The sequence below is a fragment of the Oncorhynchus clarkii genome, chromosome 25 (genome assembly GCF_045791955.1).
Source record: "Oncorhynchus clarkii lewisi isolate Uvic-CL-2024 chromosome 25, UVic_Ocla_1.0, whole genome shotgun sequence".
Taxonomy (NCBI): Eukaryota; Metazoa; Chordata; class Actinopteri; order Salmoniformes; family Salmonidae; genus Oncorhynchus; species Oncorhynchus clarkii.
The window spans coordinates 746,252-771,700 of NC_092171.1; the positions used below are offsets into that span (position 1 = coordinate 746,252).

The 25,449-nt window shown below is 42.9% G+C and overlaps 1 protein-coding gene across 5 annotated transcripts in view; it reads right to left on the reverse strand.

Annotated features, from left to right (window-relative positions):
- Positions 1 to 25,449, reverse strand: part of LOC139383540 (echinoderm microtubule-associated protein-like 1) — a 101,147-nt gene that overhangs the window by 46,655 nt on the left and 29,043 nt on the right. For all 5 annotated transcript variants that reach the window (XM_071128117.1, XM_071128116.1, XM_071128115.1 and 2 more), the window contains exons 2-3: positions 4,058 to 4,240; positions 13 to 145 (exon numbers count right to left, since the gene is read on the reverse strand). In XM_071128117.1, the coding sequence (XP_070984218.1) occupies positions 13 to 145; positions 4,058 to 4,240 (316 nt within the window). The remainder of the gene's footprint in view (positions 1 to 12; positions 146 to 4,057; positions 4,241 to 25,449) is intronic.

A 25,449-nucleotide genomic window follows, 5' to 3' on the forward strand; every position in this document is an offset into this window, starting at 1 on the left:
AGCTGTGTTTACCTTTTGGTTGCTGGTGCAGCAGCATCCTTCCTGGAGCTGGTGGGGGACGGTAGCGTGCCACAGCTTTTCTTGGGCAGGACAGTGCCGTTGCTGACAGTGTGCCTTAGAGGCAGAGCAGCCATCATGGGTCTGGCTGTAAGACAAACACACACAGTACCACAGGGTAAATGGTGCTTCGCATTGAACTAGCTGGAACATGCAGAAACTACACTTTTCACAGTGGTCAGCTATTGGGAATTTTGATATTCAGATATAGGGTTGCAAAATGCTAGAAACTTTCTGAAATCCTGGGTTTTCTGAAAAACCTGGGAACTTTGGAAAGTGTCCAACATTTTTAAACTCTTCAGACGCCGTCTATAATCTTGAAAATATATGGAAATCAATAAACTGCCCTCCACAATAGGTGTATGAGTAATAGACTGATGGAAAATTCATGAGATTGAGCTGAAGCATTCGACAAACTGTATTGAACATCGCCTTCAGAAATGGTGAATTCACAACTGCACCCAAATATAAAACTTTTTAGCTGCAATGGCGTTTGTTACCCTTCGAGCTCCATATACCGTGTGAAGGCTTTTGTTTCTTGATTAGAACTTAAGAGACCACATAGATTTTCCCTGACCCAGTCTAATACATGTTTCAAGCAAACCACCGTAGTCCCTGGGCCCAAGAATGCCAAGGTAACATGTCTAAATGACTATCGCACATCTGTAGCCATGAAATTCCTTGAAAGGCGGGCCATGACTCATATCAACACCATCATCCCAAACACCCTGGACCTACTCCAATTCTCATACCGTGCCAACAGATCCACATATGACACAATCTCTATTGCACTCCACACTGCCCTATCCCATCTGGACAAAAGGAACACCTACGTGATAATTCTGTTCATTGACTACAGCTCAGCGCTCAACACCATAGTGCCCTCCAAGCTAATCACTAAACTAAAGACCTTAGGAATCAACACTTCCCTCTGCAAATGGATCCTGGACTTCTTGACGGCCGCCACGCTGACCCTCAACACGGGGGCCCCTCAGGGGTGTGTGCTTAGTCCCCTCCTGTACTCCCTGTTCACCCTCGACTGCGTGGCTGCGCATGACTCAAACACCATCATTAAGTTTGCCGACGACTGGACGGTGGTAGGCCTGATCACCGACGACAATGAGACAGGGAGGAGGTCAGTGACCTGGGAGTGTGGTGCCAGGACAACAATCTCTCCCTCAATGTCAGCAAGACAAAGGAGCTGACTAAAGGAAATGGAGGGCCAAGCATGCCCCCAACCACATCAACGGGGTTGTAGTGGAGCAGGTCGAGAGCTTGATGGTCCTTGGTGTCCACATCACTGAGGAATTATCATGGTCCACACACACCAACAAAGTCGTGAAGAAGGCATGACAACGTCTCATCTCCCTCAGGAGGCAGAAAAGATTCGGCATGGGCCCTTGGATCCTCAAAAAGTTCTATAGCTGCACCATTGAGACCATATTGACGGGCTGCATCACCGCTTGGTATGTCAACTGCCTGGCCTCTGACAGCAAGCCGCTACAGATTGTAGTGCGTACAGCCCAGTACGTCACTGGGGCCGAGCTCCCAGCCATCCAGAACCTCTATGCAAGGCGGTGTCAGAGGAAGGCCCTAAACACTGTTTTACAAGTCCAGCCAGCCAGGTCATAGACTGTTCAAGCGGTGTTGATGCACCAAGACTGGAACCCTTTATCCCTTGTGTTATTCTTTTTCTATTATTTGTCTTTCTTTTCTCTCTGCATTGATGGGAAGGGCCCTTAAGTAAGCATTTCACTGTCTACACCTGTTGTTTTTACGAAGCATGTGACAAATACAATTTTATTGTATTTGGTATAACATTGATTTGAGATTCATTGAAACAGCAGTTCAATAGACACATGCCTCAATATGTGCAGTCACACTGCTAGACCATCACTCACACCTCAAGTGACTCCCTGCGCTCCATTCTAATGGCATTAGGGGCCCACTTTACCTCCTCAGCATAATTGCTAACAGCACTGATAAGGGTAGGAAGGCCTGTATTTATATGGACTGCAGTGGCTTTGAAATATTTATCACTGCAGAGAAGCTGGTGGGGTTTGTTATGCTTGCTTTGCCAGCTGGTGTGTGTGTGTGTGTGTGTGTGTGTGTGTGTGTGTGTGTGTGTGTGTGTGTGTGTGTGTGTGTGTGTGTGTGTGTGTGTGTGTGTGTGTGTGTGTGTGTGTGTGTGTGTGTGTGTGTGTGTGTGATACAGCAGAATTAGATCAAATAGGGGCACCAGTCAGAGAGTGAGAGAGTGAGTGGGGACTGTGTATTTCAAACGAACCACTGTGTTTGAGTGCCATGGGTCGGCTCTGTGTAGAGCAGATTACTTACCCTGTATCTCACTGAGGTACAGTCAAAATATGCATTGTGTGACAAAATTGACCTAAGTAACTAGCATCTCAAAGTATGTCTGTGAATTAATTGTAGACACATAATGTGATATTTATTGTGGGTGTCAGGACATGCTAGAATTAAGGAAAAACCATGCAAGTGTTTCCACAGCATAACACCTCTCACCCACTCTGAGTTAAGGGAACTTGAGTGGCATGCAGTCTAGTGCAACAACATCAGAATGTCCTTCATTGACAATGTGCTAAGTGTCAGTAGACTCAGTGGACGCTAGTGCTCAGACAGTATACACAGTAGTGCTTAGTAGACACTAGTGCACAGTAGCACAATGTACATTTTAGGACATCCCTACTCCCTTTTGTCATAGAGACTATGGACTTTTGTCATAGGGAGTAGGGATGTCCTAAAATGTAAACCGTACTAAAAAGACACAGTAGACACAGTAGTGCTCAGTAGAGTTGCACAAAGCAGGCCATGTTAGAAGGGACAGAGCCTACATGACAGGCCATGTTAGAAGGGACAGAGCCTACCTGGCTTTCCACCATTGCTGTCTGACGATGGGGACCTTTTCATCAAAGATGGGTCTACAGCCGTACATACACATAACACAACAATAGAGTCCAGGAAAGGATGAAAGGAAGATGGAAGTAGTGTAAACAGTGAGATACCATAGATGGAGAAACACAATAGGAGACTAGAATGGGAGGGAATGGGAGGGAACCAAAAGGTTACAAGTGTGTGTGGGTGTGTGAGATCCTATCCCAGCCAGCACATAACGTTCTGAGAACCACGTGTTTCTTAGAGCTTGGTGAGAGTGTGGTTGTCCTATGGTTATTTTGAATACAACCTTCCCACAACATTCTGGGAATGGTGCAGAATAGTTGCTTAGCTTTGGAACATTCTCAGCACATTTAAGGAACTTGACTAAAAACATATTTTATTGGTATTTCATTACTTTAACAGAACGTTTCCTAAAAGTTAACACATGGTTACGTTTAAAAAATGATTGGTAATATCCTATGAGCGTTCTCCAACTGGTTTGACATTGGGAATGTTCTCAAATAGTTCAGGGAAGGTTAAGAATGAATGTTCTTCTGTAGGAAGTTCAGTACTGCAGGTTTTCTCTGGGTTTACTAAATGTTATGTTATCAGAACATTAAGAAAACGTTAGTAACGTTTAAAGAACATTCTAAAAATGTTATTTAAAAACATAGAACACAAAGAAAGCGTCAACAAAACTCTCTCTATTGTCTATCTTGTTAAGTGTGTTCAGGTGTGTTGGCCACACCCACTAATTGAATACACTAAAATGAACAGCTTTGTTTGAGTAAAAAAAAATGTCACGCTAGCTCCATCCTGGTGGCCAGTGGAATAATTCCATGGATAGAGAACAGAAGATCATAGGTTTGGATCGCACTGATGCTGTGCAGCGAAAAAAAGAAATGTGTTTGCATGATAAATTCATTTCCATGTGTCCTATCTGTGCTTGGAGTTTTTCAAAAGTTGACCTAAGCCAGCCGTGTTTTATTGAAACCTTCTCAAAACGTTAATAAAACCTCCCTGGGATGTGTGCACATGCATGTGTGCATACATATGTACATGTGTGTGTATCTGTCTGTGCCTGTTTGTGTGACACATCAGTTACCTTTAGTGGGTCCCCTCCTGTTAATCATGGCGTTTTGCTCCTCAGAGATGTTGAGGCGGCGCACCACGTCGGCCAGCGCTGACTTGAGCAGCTGGATCTCGTCCTCCTGCATCTGGACACGCTGCTCCAGGGAGGCAATGCGGTCCATGACCTCCATGCTGCTGGCTGCCGACTCACTGTCATCTGGGGATGGTAGAGAAAGACACAATTAATATGGGTTGGACACAAATTTAGCACGGATGAGAGCACACATAGCATGGGTTGAACACACGTAAATAAACTGGTGGTCTCGCCTGAGCTCTCATGTATCTCACATGCTCAATGGACGTGGAACACCTACAGTGTTGCATTATGTACAATTTGCAGTGGTATCTGTAGAAATATTGATTATGGCTTTCTCTCTGTGTCCTTGAATGATTTTGGTTTTAGCGTCACACCTCAAACACAATGGGCAAAGGCTTTTTGACCAAGACATTTTTATCCATGAGCTCTCTGTCATGTCTGTCTGTCTTTCTGCCTACAGTACATTTCCGTACCTCTGTAAGTCCATCTATTATCCTCCCGGCCTGTTTGTCTGTCTGTCCATCTGTCTGTTCAAATGAGCTTAACACCACCATAGTAATCATGTCCAATGTATTGGCCTAGTCCAGGGGTCTGCTCTGCTGAGACTTTGAAGTCAGTGAGATTAAATATTAATGGGAATCAGTGTTGTGTTCCCCTGGAGATTGATAACAACCTCCCTATGAATTATGCAGAAGAGGAAGCAGCTGGTAATAAGGCAATCAAAATAGTGTTTTTATCTGTGTTGAATTAAGTCGAGACAGAGGCATAGATTCTTATTAATAAACAAAATATGGAAACATGTTAATTCTCAGTCTCAATCTAATATGGCTGGTAATGTAATGGTAAATAGAATAGATGCACACATTAAGGACAGCATTACCAGTTAAGCATATAGACAGTGAAGAGAAATATGTTCAGTCATACGGTTTTTGCATTTTTAATCTGGACTAAATATACTGTATCTAAATCAGTGGGTTGCTAATTACCAAATACTCAAACCCTTTTGCTGTACACACACACACACACACACACACACACACACACACACACACACACACACACACACACACACACACACACACACACACACACACACACACACACACACAGTCACCCCCCCTCCACACACACAAAGTCACCCCCCCATCCCCCCAACCCCGCACCGAACCAATGCCCTCCCGTGGCCTCCATGCACCCCACTTTAAATTCACTTGGCATCCCTACAGTAATGATTGCAGCCATTACTGTACCCTCCATTGGAGCGATAGGCCTGGTAAACCACTTCATACTGGCCCATACTGCCAGATAGCCTTGACTGCATGGTTAGATAGATAGATCTGGGAATTTAAATCAAGATGGTGTGGTCTTCTTTCGTGGCTTGTCCATTTCAATTGGATCTGCACTACTGTCATCCACTGAGTAGCTAGGTTAGATTCTGCATGCTGAATCAATCACAATGACAAATATTTACAGAGGAAGAAGCCTATCATACTTACTGGGCCTTTAAACATACAGTACTCAAACAAATGGTCGCCTAACCCAATGTGAAGGCTTTTTTTAAGGTTATAAATGATTCATTTGATGGACCTTTTTTAGATTAATCTGTAAAGCCGGAGCTGCTACTACAGCAATGTATTCTAAGGAGTACAAAGCCCTAGTCTTAGTGCTAGCAGCTGCTTAGGGCATGGTACGAGCATGGATACAATGACTGCCTGTCACAGCCCTGATACCACTGCGATTGGTTATCCGATTGTACCGCTCACTCATGTCACCTGGGCTTTCACTGGAATTGACTATTCCTTATACACACAACAGGCTGCTAAATAACATAGAGAATAAGTCAGGCAATTGAATCAGAGTAAGCACACCTTGGTGATATACCTCATGGTGTTCTCCTCCATGAAAGATGACAGTACATTCATTGTTTCTCAATATCCAGCCCATGGACTGATACCGTTCCCTGAGATGATGCTGTCCAGTTCCTGAGAAGGTTAGCTGACACTGATTTAGGCTGTTCTCAAGTGATATTTGTAATGTAAGCTGTCCCGTAGGAGGAAGGACCATTGCTTGTAAATTCCTGGTACTAGAAAGACTATAGCTTGCCAGTGTTTGGGTCTGGTATTTTTGTTGTTGTTGAGAAACACTGGATCAGAAGGTCATAGGACAGTTACAAAGTAGTTGATTGGTTTTTAAGCAGAAAGCCCTTGAGAAAAGAACGCACAAAATGTCTAAGTAAACCTATAGATGCTCTACATAAGAATACATGTTTAGTTACAGTAACCTCAATGTGGCCATGGATGTGTTACTCATTTAAAGGCTAAATGTTACATTATTTTGTAAGATAGCCTTAATTTTAGGCTATTTACTGTTTTACAAAAGTAATATTGAATGGTGTTTGGTTGACAACACAACCAAATATCCACATTTAAAGGACATGTATCTACTGCTTGGGTAGATCCATGTGAGCAACTGGCTTAATCCCATTCTTTAACATTTGGTTGAGTTGGAGATGTGAATCCAACATATATTTTGTTACGACAAGTTTAAAGGCTATTTATTGGGCTATTTCAAAAGTGATATTGAATTGTGTTTGGTTTTCAACCAAATATCAACATTTGAAGGAGATTTATCTTCTGCTTGGAGAGTTCCATCTGTGCCATTGACTAAGTCAGTTCGTCTTCAAATTAATAATTGAGATGTTGGATTCACGTCTACATCTCAACACAAAAATCTAAGTTAAAGAATAGGATGAAATGAAATAAAAACTCACTTTAAATGCACTTGAAATAAAGATTTATTTGATTTAGTCCTATTCTTTAACTTACATTTTTGGTTGAGAAGTAGACCTGAATCCAACATCTCCTTCAAATGTTGACATTTGGTTGCGTTGACAATCATTTCGATCTTGTTTTATCGCTGCAACTCTCCAATGGGCTCGGGAGGCGAAGGTCGGGTCATGCGTCCTCCAAAACATGACCCTCCAAACCGCGCTTCGTAACATCCGTCCGCTTGACCCGGAAGTCAGCCAAACCAATGTGTCAGAGGAAACACCGTTCACCTGACGACCGAGGTCAGCCTGCAGGCACCCGGCCCGCCACAAGGAGTGGCTAGAGCGGGGTGAGCCAAGTAAAGATTTTTTTTATTATTTGATGAAACATTGAATTTGGCCTTACTGCTATTAGACCATAGAAATGCATTGAATAACATATTCATGCATGGCAACAGGTAGGTAGGTATGTAGGTATGTTTTTAAGTGTCTGTCCAATGTCTGAGAGATATAAGAAAGATCAGGATAATAATTTGTAGAATTGTTTACCCATATTTAACCCTTTTTTTGTCACTACTTTTTGTCAAGTACTTCCATACAGTATATACTTTCATAATTTGTTTTAACTGGTACCGGGATACCTTCACAGCTTCCTGTGAAGCTTGTGGGTGTCCTAGAGCAAAACAACCGAGATGTATGTTTTGTGAGAGTCTCACCTTTCGTTGGCGGGGTCATATTAGTGTGTAGCCCAAACTGTTTGGACACTACAAACAGAAGTTGGCAAATCAGCTGTACCGACTTGCAATATGTCCTGTGACGCTTGTGGGGGTCGTGGAGCAAAATAACACCATAGTGTTCGTGAGAGTCTCATCTTTCCATAGAGGGGTCATGTTAGTTTTAGGATGTATCCTGGTCTGACAAACACAGCTGTAGCCATAGCTGCAGGAAGTAGGAATTAAAAAAATGTATATGAATACAAAATATATATTTACAGTACCAGTCAAAAGTTTGGACACACCTACTCATTCAAGGGTTTTTCTTTATTTTGTATATTTTATACATTGTAGAATAATAGTGAAGACATCAACACTGTGAAATAACAAATATGCAGTAAAGGAAAGTGTTAAACAAATCAAAATGTACTTTATATTCCAGATTCTCCAAAGTAGCCACCCTTTGCCTTGATGACAGCTTTGCACACTCTTGGCATTCTCTCAACCAGCTTCACCTGGAATGCTTTTTCAACCGGCTTGAAGGAGTTCCCACATATGCTGAGCACCTGTTGGCTGCTTTTCCATCACTCTGCAGTCCAACTAATCCCAAATCATCTAAATATGGTTGAGGTCTGGTGATTGTGGAGGCCAGGTCATCTGACGCAGCACTCGATCACTCTACTTCTTGGTCAAATAGCCCTTACACAGCCCGGAGGTGTGTTTTGGGTCATTGTCCTGTTGAAAAACAAGTGATATTCCCACTAAGAGCTAACCAGATGGGATGGCGTATTGCTGCAGAATGCTGTAGTAGCCATGCTGGTTAAGTGTGCCTTGAATTCTAAATAAATAAACTGCTTAATACATGATTCCATGTGTGTTATTTCATAGTTTTGATGTCTTCACTATTATTCTAGAAAATAGTAAAAATTAAGAAAAACCCTTGAATGTCCAAACTTTTGACTGGAAGTGTTTATTTAAAAAAAGAAATCTCACAATAGTTATGCACTGGGCCTTTACTAATCCTGTATTAGCGGACCGATTTAGCTGGCTATAACGCGGGCACCCCAAAAATGGATATCTCTAGCTTAAACAGACACGCATACATCGACTCTAGGGGTACCCTTTGGAAAGCAAACAGTGAATCTATTTAGTTTTAAAATGGAGAACTCTCATCAGTCATTCTCACGATAGCACATTGGTAATATACAGTGACAAATATCATAGCTAAACGGGGCTGGGCTTGGGTACAACCCTGGATGGGAGACCAAAGTGTAGCTATCAACTCTCCAGTAGGAGGTGCTGCCCAGTCTATTGATTTTTTTTGCTGATAGAGGACATAACGTTGAAGATCTGACATTGTTTTAAAGGATCAAATTCAACATATTTATAAAATGTTTGTCTGTGTTGAATTGTGGTTACCCTGATGACATAATCCTGTGTTGAAATTTCACCCTCAAAACATATTTTTTAATTCCAATCTATTTTCCACGTAGATTCCACCTCACAATACGTTGACAAATTAAGTTGAAACAACGTTGATTAAAACAGTTTGTTATGTGGGTTATATATATATATCTGGCTGTCCTCTTAACCCTCAGTGCCGGTGTCAATATCAATCCATTCAGGATAGATGCTGTCCCAAGAAGTGTCAGAGTCCATTACAGAACACATCCATCACCATCCTCTACATTCCCTCTATATTCCTCACCCTGATTACCTTTCTCCAAAAATAACCAATGTTGTGATGGTTGACAAAGGCCACCGGCCTGCTTCTTTAAATGCCAGACCCCGAGGCCATTAATGATCAGCAACATAGCACCTTAACCGCTCCCCCCTGTCCAATTCACAGCTTCTGTCAATGGTATATCAGAGGAGACAGGAATAAAAAAAAGGGCTGTGGATCAAAGCAGATGGGGACTCTCTTTGTATTCCAGTGTAACCTCATTAATTATACACCTACTCTGCCTGTTAGGCTGCGTGCGCTCATCATCTCGCTGACTCGCTTTGTATATCCTTTTATTCCCCAGCATCTGAGGTGAGGTTGAGATGAGAAATGAACGATAAATGAACGAGAACTGAAAGAGAACTGCAACGGAAGTGAAAGTTAAATTGCCACAGAGGACTCATCTATGTTGCTTTATAAGATTATATCTTAACCCTGTCTCAGAATGTTCTTATATTTTTAGGCAGCTGCCTCTCTAGGATAAAATATTATTATCCTAGCTGTGGGATGGATGTTCATTGCATTTCCCTTTAACAGGCTGGAGAGGCCAAATGATACAGCTAAATTGACCTAAGAAAACCGGACTGTAAAAACTGACATGCAGCAGGGGTTTTATACTACAACATCTCTCTGGACCCGTGAGTCACAATATAGACACCATTTCCACACAAAATACATCTGGCGGCCTGGCTTCACTGAAGCAAAGCCCAGTAGATTAGCACAAAGTGAGTTATAAATGTAGGTTTAATTAAGTCTACCCCTTCCTTTTTCGAACATTCTGTTAAAAATCGCGCAACTTTTCAGCGTCCTGCTACTCATGCCAGGAATATAGTATATGCATATGATTAGTATGTGTAGATAGAAAACACTCTGAAGTTTCTAAAACTGGTTAAATGACGGCTGTGACTATAACAGATCGTGTGTTTCATCGAAAAGCGCAAGAAAAACTGCTCTCTGAAAGCTAAAAATTATTTCCATGCGTCACTTTCATGGGATGTTAAAAGGGCACAAAATTAATTATTGACCTGCATGCAATTCCTACAGATTCCACACGATGTCGCCATTGTCATCATTTTCCAGGGACTTTTTTCTTGGTAAATCCAACTAACTGCATTCAATTTCTTCCGGTCTCCACCAGGATGTTTTGAATGTGCACATTGGCAGCCATTGATTTGAAAACGAGGAGCTATTGAATATACATCGCCCTGTAATCATTTTGATAGATTATAAACGTTTACTAATACCTAAAGTTGGATTACAAAAGTATTTCGAAGTGTTTTGTGAAAGTTTATCGTCGACTTTTTTAATTTAAAAAAATGACGCAGCGTTTAAAAACAATGTTTTTTTCTGAATGACACAGCTTCCATAGAAAGCTATTTTGGGTATATATGGACCGATTTAAACGAAAAAAAGACCCAATAGTGATGTTTATGGGGCATATAGGAGTGCCAAGAAAGAAGCTCGTCAAAGGTAATGAATGTTTTATATTTTATTTCTGCGTTTTGTGTAGCGCCGGCTAAGCTATATCTTTGTTTACATCGCATTCAGGCATTTTGGGGTGTTGCATGCTATCAGATAATAGCTTCTCATGCTTTCGCCGAAAAGCATTTTAAAAATCTGACTTGTTGGCTAGGTTCACAACGAGTGTAGCTTTAATTCAATACCCTGCATGTGAATTTTGATGAACGTTTGAGTTTTAACGAGTCCATTTAGCATTTAGCGTAGCGCATTTGCATTTCCAGGTGTCTACTTGAGACATCTGCCTCTCAAGTAGGAGCAAGAAGTTTAACTTAACACTCTTGCTCTCAAATGTAAAATAGTCAAATTGGGCCCTGACACAAGTCTCCTCGTATTGAGGACTACAATTGGAACTGTTTACACTGGTACCCATATATGGGTTGAAATGGCAGATTTGGACACTGATATGCGCCTAAATTGGAATGCAGTGGCTGTTCAGTAACATGCTATACATGATGTCAGAGCTCAGGGTCTTTGCTTCACAGCTTTGTATTGGTTTTGACTGACAACTTGAGCACTGCAAGCAAGAAGAAGTTGACCCCATCTCTTCCACTAATTGGGCAACTTTAGCAAATGTTTGGTTGTCTCTGTGAGGGTAATGCTGTAAATTACGAGGACTCTATGTATTTTGAAAGATGAGACATTGAGAATTAAAATAAATACCACTTTTATGTCATACAAGCAAGCAAAATGCGCACTTCACATTTCCATATCATAAACTCAAGTAATATACAGAGCCTATGTTTGTTGTATTGTGAAGAAACTTGGCCGTAGACAACGCATCTGAATGTACTTATGACTCCATTCTATGCGCACCAAATGTCGATCAGCTTCTCTGAATTGCCTTGTGAAAGCCTAACACTGTATGATCATATTTTGGAATTTAGCTAGTCATGTTGGCAATAGAACAAGCTTTCAAATGATTGCCACCAGACACAGATTGCGATTTATAATGGAGGGGAAGCAGGGCTGTGTTCCAAACAAAACAACTACAAGTATACTTGCTCTAGTTCCTCAACAGCACAGCTAGGAAAGTTCAAAAAAGCATCTTATAGTTGAAGACTCTTCTTTGAGTCATAAAAGTGCATTGAAATTACTTAGGAACTGTGCACACTTTGGAGAGGTGTGTGACCACTTGGAAACATCAGTAAGACCTCTCACTCAAACCTTTGTCATTTTTTTGTTGTATGTTGCACCTACCCCAAATTTTGAAAGAATAGTCTTATGTTACTGACTGTACACAGAGATTTTCAGATTTCGTCATTATTATTATTATTATACCTTTATTTCAACAAGGAACACAGATTGAGACCAAGGTCTCTTTTACAGCTGGACCCTGTGTATACATGTTTACACATACAGTTTAGGTACAATGACTAAGAAACTACACAAGACAAACAAAACGATTACAGATAACACAAAAAAATACAACAGCAGATTGTTACATTTAGGTTATTCCCCTAACAGCACAAGAACTTGCATTACCTAAAACAGTTACAAGCAATACAAAAATATAAATCCTCCAATAAAGGTTTAAAATGGGCAACAGGGGGACAAGAGTCTCAAGTTTAAGTTTAGTCTGCAGGCTATTCCATAGGCAAGGAGCGTGTCGTAGAAATTTCCTCTATTTACCAAATCATGGGAGCAAACCACAACACAAGTCAGAGTTAGTTATCAAAGTTCATCTTTTAATTATATCAGCTCTATCACAATCCTGTGACTCTCAGGCAATTCAGTGTCTAACCATGAATTCTCTGAGAGCCCCCTCCACATTTCAAATGAGGTCCTTTATAGCAAAGACCCACACAGGATAAGACAGCATCGGCATAATTCATCGTTCAGCTTTGTCTCCTTTCTCAAACCCCAGAACCATAAACCAATCCTCCATATCAACAGGCATATATCAAATTGTCATTTAGATACAACCAATTCTAAATACAACCAATCCTATCTTGACAAACTCACGGAGAAGATAGAATGATTCCAGACACTGCCATCCTCCTTTCCCCGATGGGAAAAGTAGGGAGTGAACTGGCACACAAACACAGTGGAGCAAAAGATATGTTTACACATGATGACCCCTTGACCTCTCCCCTCTCTGCGGCCCATGCAACTTAGTCTTGACATAGAACAGATACTGCAACCCTGCCACAGTATTATATAAAAATAACATTATTGATGAGAAGTAATTTACTAACATTTGATGAATATAAAACATCTTACATATGTGACCAACAAATTCTGATTGTTCCACGACAAGCGTAACAGGAAAAGGCAGCCATACCCAACTCTGTGGAAATCACATGGGCCTCAAGTGTAATCCATGCTTAAGACCTGGTTTTAGGAATTCTAATTCTAATATTGATCAGTGATGATAAATAAGAAGGCAGTTTATTCATAAGTGCTTTATAGACAAACACAAGAGCGTGTTGTTCTCGTTTCATGAACAGCGAAGTTCAACCCAAATTTTGACATAAAACACAGTGGTGAGTTCTGTAGCTAGAACTCATAATAAACCTGAGTGCAATGGTAAGTAGCATCCAGCGATTTACGTGTTGATACCGTAGCATGAATGTAGATAATATCCCCATAATCTATAACAGACATAAAAGTAGCTTGTACAATTTGTCTTCAATTTGTAGAGGACAAACATGTCCTTTTTCTATAGAGGAAGCCTAGCTTGATTTTTAGCTGTTTACAAAGATTGTCAATATGCATTTTAAAAGACAGTTTATTATCCAACCTTATCCCTAAGTATTTTTATGCAGAGACCTGATTAATTCGAGAACCATCTAAACTCGTAAGTGCAAGTGTATTTTCAACCACTATTTTGAACCAATTAAAAATCATAAAATGTGTTTTCGTTGCATTTAAAACAAGTTTCAGCTGTATAAAAAAACCTTGTAATATGTTAAAATCTGTCTCCAATAGTGATAATGCTTGGTCAGCCGTTGAAGCGATAGAGTACATGACAGTGTCATCAGCATATAAATTAATTTGACACTTTCTTATCTCATCACCGTTTATGTAAAGAGTGAACAGTAATTCACATTCAAGAACCTCCAGAAGCTAACCAGCTAATTAGCTACAAGCTATTTAGTCATTGTTAGCCACTGCTAGCAGCTTTTACCTTCTGCACAGCCAGCCCTATTTTTTAGCCTGGATAATACTCGCCAGTCTACCAGTATCGAACTGTCTCTCCCCAATAACGCCGGATTCCTGCTGTAATCCCTGGACCACTACTTCCGATGTTCACAGCTAGCTTGCACCCAGTACCGAAGCTATCCCTGAGGCCCACGTCCCGGCCTACTCAGCTGTTCCCCCGAACCACACTCATACATGGCAAGAGCCCAATACTCCACCGGATCCTTGCTGTAAACTCTGGACCTTGGCTAAACAGTTCCCTCCGCAAGGCAATCAAACAAGCTAAGCGTCAGTATAGAGACAAAGTAGAATCTCAATTCAACGGCTCAGACACGAGAGGTATGTGGCAGGGTCTACAGTCAATCACGGATTACAAAAAGAAAACCAGTCCAGTCACGGACCAGGATGTCTTGCTCCCAGGCAGACTAAATAACTTTTTTGCCCGCTTTGAGGACAATACAGTGCCACTGACACGGCCCGCAACTAAAACATGTGGACTCTCCTTCACTGCAGCCGACGTGAGGAAAACATTTAAACGTGTCAACCCTCGCAAGGCTGCAGGCCCAGACGGCATCCCCAGCCGCGCCCTCAGAGCATGCGCAGACCAGCTGGCTGGTGTGTTTACGGACATATTCAATCAATCCCTATCCCAGTCTGTTGTTCCCACATGCTTCAAGAGGGCCACCATTGTTCCTGTTCCCAAGAAAGCTAAGGTAACTGAGCTAAACGACTACCGCCCCGTAGCACTCAATTCCGTCATCATGAAGTGCTTTGAGAGACAAGTCAAGGACCATATCACCTCCACCCTACCTGACACCCTAGACCCACTCCAATTTGCTTACTGCCCAAATAGGTCCACAGACGATGCAATCTCAACCACACTGCCCACTGCCCTAACCCATCTGGACAAGAGGAATACCTATGTGAGAATGCTGTTCATCGACTACAGCTCGGCATTTAACACCATAGTGCCCTCCAAGCTCGTCATCAAGCTCGAGACCCTGGGTCTCGACCCCGCCCTGTGCAACTGGGTACTGGACTTCCTGATGGGCAGCCCCCAGGTGGTGAGGGTAGGCAACAACATTTCCACCCCGCTGATCCTCAACACTGGGGCCCCACAAGGGTGCGTTCTGAGCCCTCTCCTGTACTCCCTGTTCACCCACGACTGCGTGGCCATACACGCCTCCAACTCAATCATCAAGTTTGCGGACGACACAACAGTGGTAGGCTTGATTACCAACAACGACGAGATGGCCTACAGGGAGGAGGTGAGGGCCCTCGGAGTGTGGTGTCAGGAAAATAACCTCAACAAAACCAAGGAGATGATTGTGGACTTCAGGAAACAGCAGAGGGAACACCCCCCTGTCCACATTGATGGAACAGTAGTGGAGAGGGTAGTAAGTTTTAAGTTCCTCGGCGTACACATCACAGACAAACTGAATTGGTCCACCCACACAGACAGCATCGTGAAGAAGGCGCAGCAGCGCCTCTTCAACCTCAGGAGGCTGAAGAAATTTGGCTTGTCACCAAAAGCACTCACAAACTTCTACAGATGCACAATCGAGAGCATCCTGTCGGGCTGTATCACCGCCTGGTACGGCAACTGCTCCGCCCACAACCGTAAGGCTCTCCAGAGGGTAGTGAGGTCTGCACAACGCATCACCGGGGGCAAACCACCTGCCCTCCAGGACACCTACACCACCCGATGTCACAGGAAGGCCATAAAGACCATCAAGGACAACAACCACCCGAGCCACTGCCTGTTCACCCCGCTATCATCCAGAAGGCGAGGTCAGTACAGGTGCATCAAAGCTGGGACCGAGAGACTGAAAATTAGCTTCTATCTCAAGGCCATCAGACTGTTAAACAGCCACCACTAACATTGAGTGGCTGCTGCCAACACACTGACTCAACTCCAGCCACTTTAATAATGGGAATTGATGGGAAATGATGTAAAATATATCACTAGCCACTTTAAACAATGCTACCTAATATAATGTTTACATACCCTACATTATTAATCTCATATATATATATATGTATATACTGTACTCTATCATCTACTGCATCTTTATGTAATACATGTATCACTAGCCACTTTAACTATGCCACTTTGTTTACATACTCATCTCATATGTATATACTGCACTCAATACCATCTACTGTATCTTGCCTATGCCGCTCTGTACCATCACTCACTCATATATCTTTATGTACATATTCTTTATCCCCTTACACTTGTGTGTATAAGGTAGTAGTTTTTGAATTGTTAGCTAGATTACTTGTTAGTTATTACTGCATTGTCGGAACTAGAAGCACAAGCATTTCGCTACACTCGCATTAACATCTGCTAACCATGTGTATGTGACAAATAAAATTTGATTTGATTTGAAATTTGATTTGATTTGATTTGATTTAACGCCACTGCCACGAAGCTAGCACCAGTTAGCTGTGAGCCAGGCACATCTCCCTGCTAGCAGGCACATCTCCCTACCAGCCCTGTGTCGCTAGCGTAGTGGCGGATTCCCTGTCCCATCTACTGCTGCCCCCTGGACACTGCGATCACTTGGCTACATAGCTGATGCCTGCTGGACTGTCCATTAATCACGGTACTCCATTCTGTTTGTTTATGTTTTATCTGTCGGCCCCAGCCTCGAACTCAGTCTCTGTGTGTAGTTAATCCGACTCTCTCTGCCTGGTAATCGCCATTTTACCTGCAGTTGTTGTGCTAGCTGATTAGCCATTTTACCTGCTGTTGTTTTAGCTAGCTCTCCCAATCAACACCTGCAATTACTGTATGCCTTGTTGTATGTCAATATGCCTTGTATACTGTTCTTCAGGTTAGTTATCATTGTTTTAGTTTACAATGGAGCCCCTAGTTCCACTCCTCATACCTCTGATACCTCCTTTGTCCTACCTCCCACACATGCGGTGACCTCACCCATTACAACCAGCATGTCCAGAGATACAACCTCTCTTATCATCACCCAGTGCCTGGGCTTACCTCCGCTGTACCCGCACCATACCCCTGTCTGCGCATTATGCCCTGAATATATTCTACCATGCCCAGAAATCTGCTCCTTTTATTCTTTGTCCTCAACGTTCTAGACGACCAATTGTTATTGCTTTTAGCCGTACCTTTATCCTACTCCTCCTCTGTTCCTCTGGCGGTGTAGAGGTGAAACCAGGCCCTGCAGTGCCTAGCTCCACTCCTATTCCCCAGGCGCTCTCATTTGTTGACTTCTGTGATCGAAAAAGCCTTGGTTTCATGCATGTCAACATCAGAAGCCTCCTCCCTAAGTTTGTTTTACTCACTGCTTTAGCACACTCTGCCAACCCTGATGTCCTTGCCGTGTCTGAATCCTGGCTTAGGAAGGCCACCAAAAATTCGGAGACTATTACATTTTCCGTCAAGATAGAACTTTCAAAAGGGGGAGGAGTTGCAGTCTACTGCAGAGATAGCCTGCAAAGTCATGTCATACTTTCCAGGTCCATACCCAAACTACTAATTTAAAAAAATACTCTCTACAAAAATAAGTCTCTCACTGTTGCCGCCTGCTACCGACCCCCCTCAGCTCCCAGCTGTGCCCTGGACACCATTTGTGAATTGATCGCCCCCCATCTAGCTTCAGAGTTTGTTCTGTTAGGTGACCTAAACTGGGATATGCTTAACACCCTGGCAGTCCTACAATCTAAGCTAGATGAACCTCAATCTCACACAAATCATCAAGGAACCCACCAGGTACAACCCTAAATCTGTAAACAAGGGCACCCTCATAGACGTTATCCTGACCAACTGGCCCTCCAAATACACCTCCGATGTCTTCAACCAGGATGTATCCGCTACGGGTCCGCAGTCAAACGACCACTCCTCATCACTGTCAAACGCTCCCTAAAACACTTCTGCGAGCAGGCCTTTCTAATCGACCTGGCCCGGGTATCATGGAAGGATATTGACCACATCCCGTCAGTTGAGGATGCCTGGTCATTCTTTAAAAGTAACTTCCTAACCATCTTAGATAAGCATGCTCCGTTCAAAAAAATGCAGAACGAAGAACAGATATAGCCCTTGGTTCACTCCAGACCTGACTGCCCTCGACCAGCACAAAAACATCCTGTGGCGGACTGCAATAGCATCGAATAATCCCCGCAATATGCAATGGTTCAGGGAAGTCAGGAACCAATACACGCAGTCAGTCAGGAAAGCAAAGGCCAGCTTCTTCAAGCAGAAATTTGCATCCTGTAGCTGTAACTCCAAAAAGTTCTGGGACACTGTAAAGTCTATGGAGACCAAGATCACCTCCTCCCAGCTGCCCACTGCATTGAGGCTAGGTAACACGGTCAACACCGATAAATCCATGATTACCGAAAACTTCAACAAGCATTTCTCAACGGCTGGCCATGCCTTCCTCCTGGCTACTCCAACCTCGGCCAACAGCTCCGACCCCCCCTGCAGCTATTCACCCAAGCCTCCCCAGCTTCTCCTTTACCCAAATCCAGATAGCAGTTGTTCTGAAAGAGCTGCAAAACCTGGACCCGTACGAATCAGCTGGTCTTGACAATCTGGACCCTCTATTTCTGAAACTATCCGCCGCCATTGTCGCAACCCCTATTACCAGCCTGTTCAACCTCTCTTTCATATCGTCTGAGATCCCCAAGGATTGGAAAGCTGCCGCAGTCATTCCCCTCTTCAAAGGGGGAGACACCCTGGACCCAAACTGTTACAGACCTATATCCATTCTGCCCTGCTTATCTAAGGTCTTCGAAAGCCTAGTCAACAAACAGATCTCTGACCATCTCGAATCCCACCGTACCTTCTCCGCTGTGCAATCCAGTTTCTGAGCCGGTCACGGGTGCACCTCAGCCACGCTCAAGGTACTAAACGAGATCATAACCGCCATCGATAAAAGACAGTACTGTGCAGCCGTCTTCATCGACCTGGCCAAGGCTTTCGACTCTGTCAATCACCATATTCTTATCGGCAGACTCAGTAGCCTCGGTTTTTCTAATGACTGCCTTGCCTAGTTCACCAACTACTTTGCAGACAGTGTTCAGTGTGTCAAATCGGAGGGCATGTTGTCCGGTCCTCTGGCAGTCTCTATGGAGGTGCCACAGGGTTCAATTCTCGGGGCGACTCTTTTCTCTGTATATATTAATGATGTTGCTCTTGCTGCGGGTGATTCCCTGATCCAGCTCTGCACAGACGACACCATTCTGTATACTTCTGGCCCTTCCTTGGACACAGTGCTATCTAACCTCCAGACGAGCTTCAATGCCATACAACACTCCTTCCGTGGCCTCCAACTGCTCTTAAACGCTAGTAAAACCAAATGCATGCTTTTCTACCGTTCGCTGCCTGCACCCGCACGCCCGACTAGCATCACCACCCTGGATGGTTCCGAACTAGAATATGGGACATCTATAAGTACCTGGGTGTCTGGCTAGACTGTAAACTCTCCTTCCAGACTCATATCAAACATCTCCAATCTAAAATCAAATCTAGCGTCGGCTTTCTATTCCGCAACAAAGCCTCCTTTACTCACGCCGCCAAACTTACCCTAGTAAAACTGACTATCCTACCGATCCTTGACTTCGGCGATGTCATCTACAAAATAGCTTCCAATACTCTACTCAGCAAACTGGATGCAGTTTATCACTGTACCATCCGTTTTGTTACTAAAGCACCTTATACCACCCACCACTGCGACCTGTATGCTCTAGTCGGCTGGCCCTCGCTACATATTCGTCGCCAGACCCCCTGGCTCCAGGTCATCTAGGTCCATGCTAGGTAAAGCTCCGCCTTATCTCAGTTCACTGGTCACGATGGCTACACCCACCCGTAGCACGCGCTCCAGCAGGTGTATCTCATTGATCATCCCTAAAGCCAACACCTCATTTGGCCGCCTTTCCTTCCAGTTCTCTGCTGCCTGTGACTGGAACGAATTGCAAAGATCGTTGAAGTTGGAGACTTTCATCTCCCTCACCAACTTCAAACATCTGCTATCCGAGCAGCTAACCGATCGCTGCAGCTGTACATACAGTAGCCCACCCAATTTACCTACCTCATCCCCATACTGTTTATATTTATTTACTTTTCTGCTCTTTTGCACACCAGTATCTCTACCTGCACATGACCATCTGATAATTTATCACTCCAGTGTTAATCTGAACATTTTTAATTATCCGCCTACCTCCTCATGCCTTTTGCACACAATGTATATAGACTCTTTTTTCTTTCCAATGTGTTATTGACTTGTTTATTGTTTACTCCATGTGTAACTCTGTGTTGTCTGTTCACACTGCTATGCTTTATCTTGGCCAAGTCGCAGTTGTAAATGAGAACTTGTTCTCAACTAGCCTACCTGGTTAAATAAAGGTGAAATTAAAATAAAATTAAAATAATGGGCCAAGTATAGAACCTTGTGGGACCCCTTTAACCAACTCCAATGGCTCCGACTGGATGCCGTCGACTCTAACAGCCTGAATTCTATCCTTTAGATAGTCATGAAACCAACGACAGGCATCCAATCCCAATCCTATTGACGACAGCTTTCTCAAAAGTATCGCATGGTCTACAGTGTCAAAAGCTTTAGACAAATCTTGGTGGCACAGTACTTTCTATTATCTAGGGCATTAGTAATATAATTTACAACACTTACAGTGGCCATAATAGTACTGTGTTTAGGTCTGAAGCCAGATTGATTACTAGAAAGAATATTGTTAACAGTTAAAAAAGATTGTAGTTGCCTATTCACCAATGACTCTAGAATTTTAGCCAAACAGGAGAGCATAGAGATGGGTCGATAATTATCCAGTTCACTACCATCACCTCCCTTGAGGTTATCAACAAATGCATCAAAGTACAGTAAATGTAAAATGCGCATAAAATCAACAGTGTAATATTTTGTTTCAATCTTGCGTCAGATGAATTGTTATGTCCTCACCTTTAGTCTAATAATTTCCCATAATATCCAGACTGTTCTCTTTTAATTGATATCATTGTTATGCTTTCCATATTTTTTCTTTAAGTAACATTTCAATTTCGCCCTATCCATTTAGGCCAAGTGTAAGGGGTTTTAACTCACTCAACCTATCCTCTTTAACCTTTTTCCCTCAAGGCCATGAACAAAGATCACAATTAATTGACTGGCTTGTAAGATGACACCTAAAGTTCAGCAACCTCCAGATTCAATGTCTGAATGGTCACTCCCTGATTGAGAATCTGTGACTTTGTTGAAGCACCTTTGGCAGCAATTACAGCCTCAAGTCTTCTTGGGTATGACGCTACAAGCTTGGCAAACCTGATTTTGGAGAGTTTCTCCGATTCTTCTCTGCAGATACTCTCAAGCTCTGTCAGGTTGGTATTTCTGCTTTTAATTTTTAATAAATGTGCAAAAATGTCTAAACATCTGTTTTCGCTTTGTCATTATGAGGCATTATGTGTAGATTGATGAGGGGAAAAAATATTTTATACATTTTAGAATAAGGCTGTAACAGCAAAATGTGGAAAAAGTCAAGGGCTCTGAATACTTTCTGAATGCACTGTATCTGCCCTGTCCCATTTCAAGTTTGGCACAAACACTCTCTGTTTATTGAATATCTAAAAAAAAAAAACATACCGTAGTAGGAGTTTAAAAAAATCCTACCTAATCTAACCCAGCTGTCATTGAGAGGAGGTGGGTCATCTGACAGAGGTGTATTACCCAATGAGCTGGACAGAATACAGTTTGTCCATTTCATGAACAAATGCCCTGGCTTAAAAAGTGCAGGGTGGATCAGAGATGACCTGTGTAAAAGAGGAAAGCAGGAAAGAAAGGAGGAAAATGGAGAGAGAGGTACAGATTCTAGATGATCGAGGGGTCAACTACCCTCCTGGGACCCCACTACATGTCCTTGGAGGACTACCCAAGCATCCTCCTGACATCTGCCACATCCTTCCTCAGGTCAAACAGCGGTCAACATGTTAAAGCGTTAGCAAACACCCCCTCTCCCACCCTGCCGGTTTGGGGGTTTAATAAGGAACCGGTCGGTTTTGACCTCCCAAGACGAACGTGAGGAAGCCAAGAACTCAAGGCTAGGTCAAGGCATCTGGAGAGATGAAGTAGATAAGGGAAGCATTATGTGGTGTTTAAAAGGTCTGGCTGAAGGGATACAACAAACAGATAATCGGTTTGATGATGAAAACCAAGAGAAGCTGACAGGCTGTCCTTGGAACCACTTAATTTTGGCACCTGTCCCCCATAGAGCGGCTAAAGCCAAAAGGCCAAGAGCCAGGAAACCCTAGTAGCATGCAAAGTGTACCTTGCATGTGCATATCTTTAATACAGTGCCAGGAGCACAATGGATTGTCCACCCCCCCCCCCCCCCCCCCCCCATTCTGTCAAACCGCTCTGTCTGTCTGTACAAGGAGCCAGTAGAAACCTGAGCCAGTAGCAAGCACAGGGGAGATTGGCGGACTGTTGTTAAAGCTACTGTTTATAGGCTATTAGGCTAATCCCCCAATCTCAGCCAGAGGAGTCAAAAGATGTGTGCTCTCTGAGGCAGAACCCTCCACAGCAGACTCCCATTCTCCACACTGCCACAAACATGATAATATACAGTGGCTTGCGAAAGTATTCACCCCCTTGGCATTTTTTCCTATTTCATTGCCTTACAACCTGGAATTAAAATGGATATGTTGCGGATTTGTATCATTTGATTTACACAACATGCCAACCCCTTTAAAGAAGCAAAATATGTTTTATTTTGAAACAAACTAGAAATTAGACCTAAAAACCCCCAGAGAACTTGAACGTGCATAACTCCAGCTCCATCAAGTTGGATGGATTCTGCTGGTGTACAGAAATCTTTAAGTCATACCACAGATTCTCAATTGGATTGAGGTCTGGACTTGGCTAGGCCATTCCAAGACATTTAATTATTAAATGTCCCCCCTTAAACCACTTGAGTTTTGTTTTAGCAGTATGCTTAGGGTCATTGTCCTGCTGGAAAGTGAACCTCCGTCTCAGTCACAAATCTTTGGAAGACTGAAACAGGTTTCCCTCAAGAATTTCCATGTATTTAGCACTATCCATCATTCTTTCAATTCTGACCAGTTTCCCAGTCCCTGCCAATGAAAAACATCCCCACAGCATGTTGCTGCCACCACCGTGCTTCACTGTAGGGATGCTATTCTCAGGGTGATGAGAGGTTTGCGCCAGACATGGCGTTTTCCTTGATGGCCAAAAAGCTCAATTTAAGTCTCATCTGACCAGAGTACCTTCTTCCTTATGTTTGGGGAGTCTCCCGCATGCCTTTTGGCGAACACTAAACGTGTTTGCTTAATTTTTTCTTTAAGCAATGGCTTTTTTCTGGCCAATCTTCCGTAAAAGCCCAGCTCTGTGGAGTGTGCGGCTTAAGCTGGTCCTATGGACAGATACTCCAATCTCTGCTGTGGAGCTTTGCAGCTCCTTCAGGGTTATCTTTGGTCTCTTTGTTGCCTCTCTGATTAATGCCTTCCTTGCCTGGTTCGTGCATTTTGATGGGCGGCCCTGTCACGCCCTGGCCATAGAGAGGCATTTATTCTCTATTTTGGTTAGGCCAGGGTGTGACTAGGGTGGGCATTCTATGTTCCTTTTTCTGTGTTTTTGTATTCCTTTGTTTTCAATCAGGGACAGCTGTCTATCGTTGTCTCTGATTGAGAAATATACTTAGGTAGCTCTTGCAAACATGGGTTGTGTGGGTAGTTGCTTTCTGTTTTGTACCTGACGGAGCTGTTTCGGTTGTTATTTTTTGTCACTTTGCATTTAGTGTTCAGTTCTATTTAATAAATGACGAACACGTACCACGCTGCGCTTTGGTCCTCACCTTCTTCCACCAACGGCCGTTACACGCCCTCTCTTGGCAGGTTTTTCGTCATGCCATATTCTTTCAATTTTTTAATAATGGATTTAATGGCGTTCCGTGGGATGTTCAAAGTTCCCAAAACATTTTTATAACCCAGCACTGATCTGTACTTCTCCACAACTTTGTCCCTAACCTGTTTGGAGAGCTACTTGGTCTTCATGGTGCCACTTGCTTGCTGGAGCCCCTTGCTTAGTGGTGTTGCAGACTCTAGGGCCTTTCAGAACAGGTGTATATATACTGATATCATGTGACAGATCATGTGATACTTAAATAAAGTCCACCTGTGTGCAATCTAACAAATTATGTGACTTCTGAAGGTAATTGGTTGCAACCAGATCTTATTTAGGGGCTTAATAGCAAAGGGGGTGAATAAATATGCACGCACCCCTTTTCCATTTTTTGGTTGTTTTTTTTAAACATTTTTTTAAACAAGTTTTTTTTTTCATTTCACTTCACCAATTTGGATGATTTTGTGTATGTCCATTACATGAAATACAAATAAAAATCCATTTAAATTACAGGTTGTAATGCAACAAAATAGGAATAATGAATACTTTTGGAAGGCACTGTATATACATATATATATATATATATATATGCACCTCCACACACACATATATGCACACACAATCATTCTCCCGCACATACACACACACACCCCAACCCTCCTTTTCTCACCAGGCTCAGTGGCACAAGACCAGAGGAGGAACACAGGAGACAATAGCATTCCTCTCCAAAGCTTCTTTCAAAGAGCAAGAGTCCACACTGCAGGAAGAGGATTAAGTAGGGGGATACTGAGCTGATCTTGTTCACTGGTTATCCCTATAAGCTCAAGTCGGATTGAGGGGCTGGATTTGTGTTCTCATTGATGCAGGTGTTGTTTACTTCAACTGACATTGTAGCTTCTACTTCTCTGGAACAAACACTAACAGTTGGGTGATTGTGGGGGATGGCTAGATACAAGGGTTGTAGCCCTTTACACTCGTACCCGTATACAGGTTGAAAATGGCAGATTTGGGCACTGATAAGCTCCTATATTGGACATCAGAGCTCAGGGTTTGTGCAATATATTTAACTTCCCATAAAATGTATTTCAAGTACATGTACAGTACCATTCAAAAGTTTTGTAGAATAATAGTGAAAACATCAAAAGTATGAAATAACACATATGGAACCATGTAGTAACCAAAAAAGTGTTAAAGAAATCAACATATATTTTATATTTGATATTCTTCTAAGTAGCCACCCTTTGCCTTGATGACAGCTTTGCACACTCTTGGCATTCTCTCAACCAGCTTCACCTGGAATGCTTTTCCAACTGTCTTGATGGAGTTCCCACCAGTGGCGATTGTAGCATGTAAATCTTGGTGGGGCAAACTTCCCCCAATTCTTTTTTAGATGCATGCCAGCAAAGACACTACACAACACAACACTAAACAATACATTAAATGCACTATAACGGCGACAAGTGGTGCCCACAAATGTTTTGGACCTACATAAAGCTGTCCCAACAGCAGAGCTTTCTTTCCAGCACAATGGAGTGAATCCTTACCACCGCTATGCCTGGCTATCAGCTGAG